At 37.0% G+C, this 9,033-nt stretch overlaps 1 protein-coding gene across 6 annotated transcripts in view; it reads left to right on the top strand.

The window, feature by feature from the left end:
• Positions 1-2,033: 2,033 nt before the first annotated feature.
• Positions 2,034-9,033, top strand: part of LOC113504776 (RNA-binding protein Nova-2-like) — a 44,558-nt gene continuing 37,558 nt past the window's right edge. For 4 of the 6 annotated variants that reach the window (XM_026887214.1, XM_026887212.1, XM_026887213.1 and 1 more), the window contains exon 1: positions 2,034-2,408. In XM_026887214.1, the coding sequence (XP_026743015.1) occupies positions 2,303-2,408 (106 nt within the window). In that variant the 5' untranslated portion in view covers positions 2,034-2,302. The remainder of the gene's footprint in view (positions 2,409-9,033) is intronic. The other 2 variants (XM_026887215.1, XM_026887211.1) reach the window with 2 other exon arrangements.

The raw sequence follows: 9,033 nt of genomic DNA, 5'->3' as shown, positions 1-9,033 counted from the left end.
ATTTGCAATCGCTCGGGCTATAATCGTTAAAAAAATGATACTCCTTTAGGAAAATATATTTTCATCGTTCTATGTATTTGCGGCGTATTTTCCTCAGGTTTTCTGCTATAAAAAGTATTGGATCGCCGACACTGTATTATCTTTCCATCTAAGAATCTTGTCTCCGGTAAGGTTATTTTATCGACAACAGTTTTTGTTAGCACTTTCAGCTTGTTTTAGTTCTCCACTGCATTTTTTTTGTTTTATCCTTTTAGTTCACTTCATAAAGACGGCATCAAAAAGTTTCTGTATTGAAATAAGTGCGGTAAAATATATAAAACAAGATAGATTAAAAAAGGATGAAACAATAAATATTTTATGTAAGAGTATTCCCAACAAGAAACAACCGCATTTTCCGAGCGTGTAAAATTGACTCGGAATTATTTTCCCAACAAAATTTTGACGGAACCTGTCTTAACTGAATAAATAATATGTTTCCTGTACAGAAATAAGCTTTGTCTTCGTTAAAACATTATTGGAAAAAAATACAAGTTGTGATGTATTGTCGCTCATATCTTGCGGCGGCTAGATGTGGCAGGTGAACAGCCATGCTCCATTTGAAATGAGGTCAAATGAGACGCGCCGTCAGCCGGTGGGATGCCACTCAATTGAAACATATTGAATGTAGGTGGCACACTAGTTTCTTCATATTGTTATGCTCAACGGTGCTTCGTGATACACCGACTGATGACTTATCAAAAGCCATTGGGTCCCTCAAGGTCTATTATGAGATTGCTGTATAATTAAACTGTTGGACCAAAAGTCGATTATTGTTTGTAAGAGGTTCTACGTTTGGGCTAAGTATTATTCAACTGTCCTTCTATGTGGTTTGGTTTAGTCGGAATATATAGCGCGGTTGGGACGCAATTAATTATGATGCCGAAAAACAAAACATGTTGCAGTGTGTCTTGTACTTTGTCCTATCTTCTGGTTATCTTAGTCGTCTGTTTCGTTTTACTGCTTAAAATATTGACACATTCCAACGTTTTGTCTACTAGAAGGGTCGTATTGTCTATCGTTTTGTCGAGCGTTGTTTTTCTGACTCCTCGGTTTCATCGGCAGTTTTTCTAGTTTATACTTATTTTCAGCATTAGTGACATACAGGTCCTTATATATCTACCATCATCATTAGTTTCTTTCTTGGTCGTATATTCCATCCGTGATTAGATCTAGCATTAATAAACGAATTCAATGCATGTAAATAACTATAAAATATATAATGCTATACTATATTGCCTTTAAAATTAAATAAGAATCATTAAAACCAACACATCTAACACAACACGACGAAAACTATTCGCGATGCCAAAACTTGCGAAAATAATTCGTCACCAAAACGCTAATGTTGGTGCTAATTAATACAATAATAAATTATTTTGATGTTGGCTATTGAATCTTCATACACCGCCATTGCGGACTGACATCAGCACAGGTCCAGGTGTGGTTATAATACATACATAATATTGCACATCACACTGACTCATGCGAGCTACCGGATCTGGTACTCCAAAGTGGATTCCTGACGCTTTTGATCACCAGCCGCCACGCAGACGTAATTTACATTCTCAATTGGGATTTCATGGTCTTGATTGAACTGCAGTATCCACAAAATTCCATGAAAACTCATTTGAATGTAGCCGAATGAAACCCAGCACTGTGTTTTGTTGTTTAGATTTTATCTCCGTTCCATTTATTGGATTCCTTTCAACGAAGCGAGTCAATTTATTCAACCCCTTTTCAATGTTTCTAATCTAAATTTTTCTATAATTACCTTTGTAAATTCCTGTTATATTTTAAATTCGGAGTAATTTCAAAAACCAAATTTAACATTATATGTCTGGGTTGTGAATTACTCCTTGAATTCAATTACTAGAAGTTAATTCTCAAGCTTCTACATATTTGCCAAGTTTTGGAAAGTAATACTTTTCTTTTTTTTACGAATATTTATTTCCAACATTACATAGTTGGTTAGTAGCAATATTATTTTCTTAAACAAATAATAAGTCTCTCGGAACATTACTTACATTATAATCATATAAATTTGTATGTTCTGCGTATAAATTCTTTATGAGTCTCCCATAAGGAATATTTTCTTTAATACCGTTGGGATCAAATAGAATAACTTTCATTGTTAAGATATTTGGTTAAAGAAACGAAACACAGTGGTGGGTGTGTAATAATCATTGAGTGCTCGTCTCACCATGCTACTGTATGATCTGCAGCCGTGGAGCCGACATACCACTTCAAGGTGCTGGTGCCGTCCATGGTGGCGGGCGCCATCATCGGCAAGGGTGGCGAGACCATCGCGCAGCTGCAGAAGGACACCGGCGCCAGGGTCAAGATGTCCAAGTCCCATGACTTCTATCCTGGTAAGTACAACATTTTATTATCTTCTTCGGCTTTCTAAATTGAAGTTGTATTAATTAATATTTTCTGTATAATTTTATTAGGCACAATACCAAACTTGGTACGGTACCGGTATTACTCATCGTAATACCAAAGTTCCGCTTCCCTCAACTTTTACATTAATTTCCATTTACGGCGATCCCTTTATCCTTATCTTTGGTTAGCGGAATACATAGCAATTACTTCCAGAACAGTTTTGAAGCCCAAACAATCAGGCTAACAAGGCTTGATAAAAATCTTGAGGTCCATTCAACTTACATCATTTTGGCTTCAAATTGTCTAGGCGTGTCAAGGCTGGCGTGCGATCACTTGCACAACGCAGATACTGTATTCTATTGTAAGTTTGTGTAAAAGTGCTAATGTAAGAATTAACAGGCTCATAGACGTGGTAAAAGATAGATAAATAGTGTTTATGCAGTTTATGTCTGATACGGACCGGACTGTCTGATTTATTTGCGATTTCTGCGATGGAAGTTTGAGAATCTGCCAATATTTAGCAAAGATAAAGTGTTTAATGAGGTTTTAATAGCTTTGTTGAATACCATATGACTCGTGATAAAAACTGTAATCAATACGAGAAGCTTTTAACTATCGGAAGAAAAATACCAGTAATGGCCTTCCTGACGTTTTCAATATCTTAACATATATATTATGTATTTATTTCTACATACGTCAACATTTATATAAAGAGATACACATGTTGTTCACTCTATTCCAAGTCACGACACGTTTTTGATATTTAAATGATAATTAATTGTTATGCAAATGTGGATATTGTATAAAAATAATATTAGCGGGTTGGCAACACCCTGACGATTTTATTGCTATAGTTTATGTCCACAATAAAAAACTTTGAATTCTCCTAATGTTTTATGATCGAAACTGGTTATGGTTAAGAAAAAATATATAATGGATGAATACCAAGCTAAAGTTTTCTGATTTGTGTGTTTTATACACGAAGCATGTACTCTGAGTATTTTAAACGAATGCTTTCTCCATATTTTCATGTAAAATTGCAATTTTACTGTTAATTTCGATTATGGAATAACGCATTGAGACATTTGCTGTTTGGCTAATACAGTTTGCAATACACGAGTTAACAAGCAGCCAAACAACTTTACCAGTTTAGCAGAATACAGATATTATGCGCAATACTCCTCGTACACAGTAGCGCTTCATTAGAATGTAGGTCACAGTGTCAGGTTCGATTTCCGAGCGGTGGCTCGCACTCGTAACGACGCAACCAGCCCTGATTAGACATGTCGCCCTAGTACACGCTAATATTATCATTAATGTTGAATAGCTTTGTATGCCGCAATATATTCTATTCATGCGCACAAAAGGAACTCCTTTTATAGTGTTTGATCTAATTATTGTATTGACAATGTATGTTTTACTGTTTGTATTCCTAACACGAGTTCATCACCTAAATCATTGCGTTTAAAATCAAAATAAAATAGAATTCTCTCCAGGCCAAACCTGGGAATTGTGTGATCCAAAAATATTAGGTTTACAATCTATACTAATATATAAAGCTGAAGAGTTCGGTGCAAAATGAAATAATATTTTTGTCTTGAATAGACCATTCATCGAGGAAGGTTTTAGGCTATATACCATCAGGCTGCGCCTAATAGGAGAGAAGAACAATGGAAAATGTGGAATATGGAAAATTATTTATCTTCGAGGGCTTCCGTTCAAAAATTCCTAACTTATATCTTCTAACCACGCGGACGAAGTCGCGGGCAACAGCTAGTCCTGAATAAATGTTCTGTGTCTGTAATCATGTAAACATTTATATATTACTCGATACAATGTAGGGGGCATACGGGGATGCCTCGCACTACTTACGTATAGAGCTTAAAAGGTCACGTGACCTTTTCTCATTTGTACCACAATAGCAATGTATTTTTAAGCATTATTTATGGCTGCCATTCATTTAACGTGTTATCCTAATTTCAATAGTAAACTTACCGACTCGCACGTTACTACGTTGACAAGAACTTGTTATTATTTTAAGTAAACACTAGATTTATAAGTAGAAGTTATGCCTTACGTGCGTGCTAGCCTACGTACTTAGTTAGGTATACATTGATGTCAGATTACGTCACTTGTTACTATTTACGAACTATGGAGTCAGATTATTCTGTTTTGTGGTTGTTTATATTTAATTGTCGGCGGATTGACGACTAGAGGCAGTAGTTTAAGCTTAGCCATGTTTGATAACAGAGCCGAACCCGGATGGTGCCGGCCTTGATTGCAGTTAAGCAAACAGTGACTCATGTTAATATTCGTAGGCTGCTATTGTTTATACAACTATTTTTTAGCTCAAAAGGCCTTTCTCTTAAAGCCTACCTTTCATGATTACTTAACTGAGCCTGTAACGTTTCTTTGATACCTAAATGAAATTGGCGTTATAATATCAGCTATTTTCTAATGTGTGTTTAATTTGGACTCCACTCAAGTATAAACACTTGTATATAGGTAGGTATGTTTAACACAACCTATTTACTTTTCCCTACTAATTAGTTAATTACAGTTAGTTAGCTACCCAACATTGTAGGTGTAGGGAATCACTCAGACTGAAACAAACAACAGTCCCAATTAGAACAAATAACGTCAGGCAATTAATAGTTTTGTGCGTGAATAGAATCTGCCGCTAATTGGACCATCAAAATAATGTATTGACTAACTTGATTTGTGTCTCGTTATATTGTCCTAGAATATCAAGTTATAATTAATGTGAACTAGGTTTAGGTTTAGACAATAACTAGATGTTGCCTTCGGGCCCGCCCTCTGAAAATCGAAAATGATCACGGGGACACAAAAGTTGAATCAAAACTATCCTATGTGTTAAACCTGGTTATAAGCTTTCTGTGTACCTAGATTTGTCTAAATCCGTTCAGTGTTTTTGCGTTAAAGAGGAACTAACGTCCATACACCCATACATACAAATTTTCACGTTTAAAATGATCAGTAGGATTAAATAAGAACAAAAACCGTCATTCCAAGAAATTCAATTAATATTTTTTAATTGTTTAAGAACAAATTTGTGCCTTTCAATTAGTTCATTTCTGTTTTGTCCATTTCAAATTAAGCCGCGACCGCACTGCCAGTATTAACAAAGTAGTCGGGCAAAAAATAACCATGACAGGCGCACGCGCAATGAATGACATTAATTATCCTGGCCGTGTCCTGTGCCAAATTGCTTGATGTAGTTTTGTCAACAATTTAGGTTAACTCTAATGGTTGGCTCATCTGGCTATAAACAACCAGCGGTTATTACCTAGGAGAGTTTAACGTGGACTTGTTTCATGTTCCGGTCGATTGGTCGCCGTGCTATCTAAATTATGTTAACATGTAATTAACGACGAGATATATTTGTCAAGGATATTAATTCCTCTTGAATCTTCAAACTTTTGAATTATTTAATTTATTGCGTATTTTTTGGTTACTAGGCGCCTAAAACAGAAATAAAATATTTACGTAAAAAACTAACTGTGTTAGAACTTATAATTGACACAGTAAACAGACCAAAATGATTGACCATTTAAAGGCACTTAAAGCCCATCTGTCCTGACTGAACAAAGTTCCACCGGCTCACATAAACTATAAAGATTTATCTCACCTTATTTACTTTGATGTTGTGAATGATGTCAATGTCGAGAGATGCGCGCGCGCATGTTAACCGCTCGTAGTACCGCCGACTGTCGATGGAGTATAGACTAAACAAGCCAATAACTGATTGCTTCAAATACCATATCATACGTTTAGGAGACATTATTAATATTGTTTATGTATTTTTTAGTATCTCTCATAAAATACACAAACTAGAAATAAACTTGTCATCGTTTTAAACTGTATGATGCAATAATTTTGATGGACGGAACAGAAAGTTTTAAAATATATTTTTTCTTGCATGAATACGCGTGAGAGTGATGTGTCGTGATGTCGAGCTGCCACAAATAGCGTGTCGGTGTCAGGAGCGATGTTGTGTAAACTAACAAGCTGCCTAAACTGTAAAGCTAGCTGAGAAGACTCCACGGCTCTCTTTAACCAAGCTTATAAACATTTCTAATAGAGTACCAGATTAAGTGATGTTTGCCAACCTTTAGAGAAGGATTAAGCATTTACAATTGATGCTTCAAAAGCTCCGTGGCTCAGTGCTTCGCGTTTAGGAGCGGAGGGGCTCTGAGTTGTTTGTATGGATGATCAAAGCTCCAGAGTAATCTTGAATATGATTTCGTATGAACGTAATGCATAGTATCAAACTAATGCCCTTATATTTGCATTCCTAACAATATTTTTAAATTAGAGACATTCAGTAAATGTTGCTTAAAATCGAAAAGTCGATCCAATCAAGTAAACTATTACTTTATATTTTATGGGTAAGTCAATTAGTGCTGTATGTTAGCAAACAAATGGCGTAATGAAGCATGTAGCGCGGCGCTCTCACGTACAAAATACATAAAACGATGAGCTCGTGACGGCGAGGCTATCGGGATCAGTGAGCGTGACTCCGCGGCATCATGTCCGCAGCCCGCGTGATCTGTCGCCGGAGACAAAGTAATCCCCGTAGGGTGCGTCAAGAGTATGTTGTATTACTGCCGCAGCTCCTCCCGACACGAGCTGACAAACAGACGCATTACTCACGCGGGATCAGTGACGCTGAGCGCCAAGGAATGCGAACACACGCTAACTGGCCGATCACTGTTCAGCTTGTCTTATACTGCAGCTATCTTACGCTTGTTGCGTTACGTTACGATTGTGATTAAACGCTTTATTGGTTATTTCAATAGATAGCTCCATTCGAGTTGGAAACGGGTTCTCGTGGTGCGGAAAGCTAAACGTACCTGTACTACACAATCATGTCGTCACTTACCAATGTCTAATCATCCTTGCAACATTACAAAACAGAGCAAAACCTCGACGACAGACCTTCACACATTGACACACCTTCTCCTTTCCCAACAAGTTATTAACTGTAAAATAAATTTATAATTACCACGACCTAACCTTGACCGATGTAAAGCGTGTGTAATCTGAGCTTAGGAAAAAAGTTTGCACGATTTTATAAGGCTAGGTGCTCGACGCCGATGTCGCTGCGGCGCGTGGCGTGACCAGCGCCTGGTTTATTCCTCGTGTAGCCGACCTTATTTATGTGCTAGTTGGAGGGGAGTTTTTCCACGTGAATAATGTATGTGCTTACCCTTTGACAATCTGGACAGGTCGCGTGTTTCTTGGCTTAGGGTTTGCGAACCGGAGCGGGTCGGGGCGACGAGCGCCGATTAACGGATTATGACGTGAATGTGTGACACTATTCGTAATTGTATTTAATCTTTTGAGATTTTTCATTGTTTTACTTTAATTCGATAAATACAAAGTCCAACATCAAATTTAATTAACACTGTATGTAACACTCTCCTAAATAAAATTATACTTAATTAGATACTGAATTAGACATCTATTATATAGTAATCCTATATTTGTCATGATGTCAGGAACTTAATTATTTGTAAATCCTTTTACTAAGACGACGACACCCTAGACATAGTCACGTAGTGACATCAATGAGTCATTTATCTACATAATTAACATAGAGAGGTATTTCGTTAGCTAAATATCAAACATAATGCTGTAGGTATTACATCTTTGAATTTAAATATGGCGGACTGCTGAAAGTAAGCTGTCCGGTCGCCTTTTTGTTGATGAAAACTGTTTTCGAGACTGGAAAGTGAATTTAATACCATTGTAGTTGAGCTTTGTGTAAGCCCCTAAATACGAGCGAGTTAAATAATAAACTTCTCAAAGTAAATAAAATTCTTGAGCTTTTCGTTTCAGCTGGCTCTCAACAAAGCTGAATATTTTCACGTAACATTTGCATGTAAAGTAATTCATATAATTCACATAAGCCGGGGTCAAAGGTGAAATGTCTGAAGCATTCCTGTTAGTTGGATTGTTTCTGACATTTTGTTTGTGACCCTCCTCACGGGCCGCGCGGCCACCGGGCGCCGGCCACTGCTGTCATTCTTTCATTGTTATTTTTATGAAGTTATTTACGCTTTGCGTTTCAGTGGCGGGATAGGGGAATTTGATTTTGTTTACTGATAGCATTTTCCTAATGAGGGTTGAATACATAAATCCCTCAAGTCAATATTGTTTCAAACGTTCAGTACGTTGTCCACATACATAATAAATAAAGTCGGAATAGTTTTATGCTCTTTATATTCTATCTCCTATTTTGTAATTTGAACCTGATATAATAAAAAGTTAAAACATACCTTTTAGAAGCTTAACACAGGGTTCTTATATCAGCCCAAACCTATTAGCAAAATAAGAACGTAACATCCTTGAACAGTAGGCTGACATTTAATCCTAATTCAAGTGTTATCCGTCCCACGATGTCGGATAACGTGTTGGTAACTACCGTATTAGAAGTCCCCGAAGATTTATCAGCCGCCGTAATCTTTTCGAATCCCCAGGCGACCTTGCAACTAGTTAAGAGTGACGTTACGTTCCGTTACGGCCGGAGACCATGTAGCTCTTGCCGAGAGGGAAATGAACGACCGGTAATACAGAAAACGTGTTTGT

This window comes from Trichoplusia ni, chromosome 23 (genome assembly GCF_003590095.1).
Source record: "Trichoplusia ni isolate ovarian cell line Hi5 chromosome 23, tn1, whole genome shotgun sequence".
In the NCBI taxonomy this organism is placed as follows: domain Eukaryota; kingdom Metazoa; phylum Arthropoda; class Insecta; order Lepidoptera; family Noctuidae; genus Trichoplusia; species Trichoplusia ni.
This window is presented reverse-complemented; position numbering and strand designations above follow the sequence as displayed.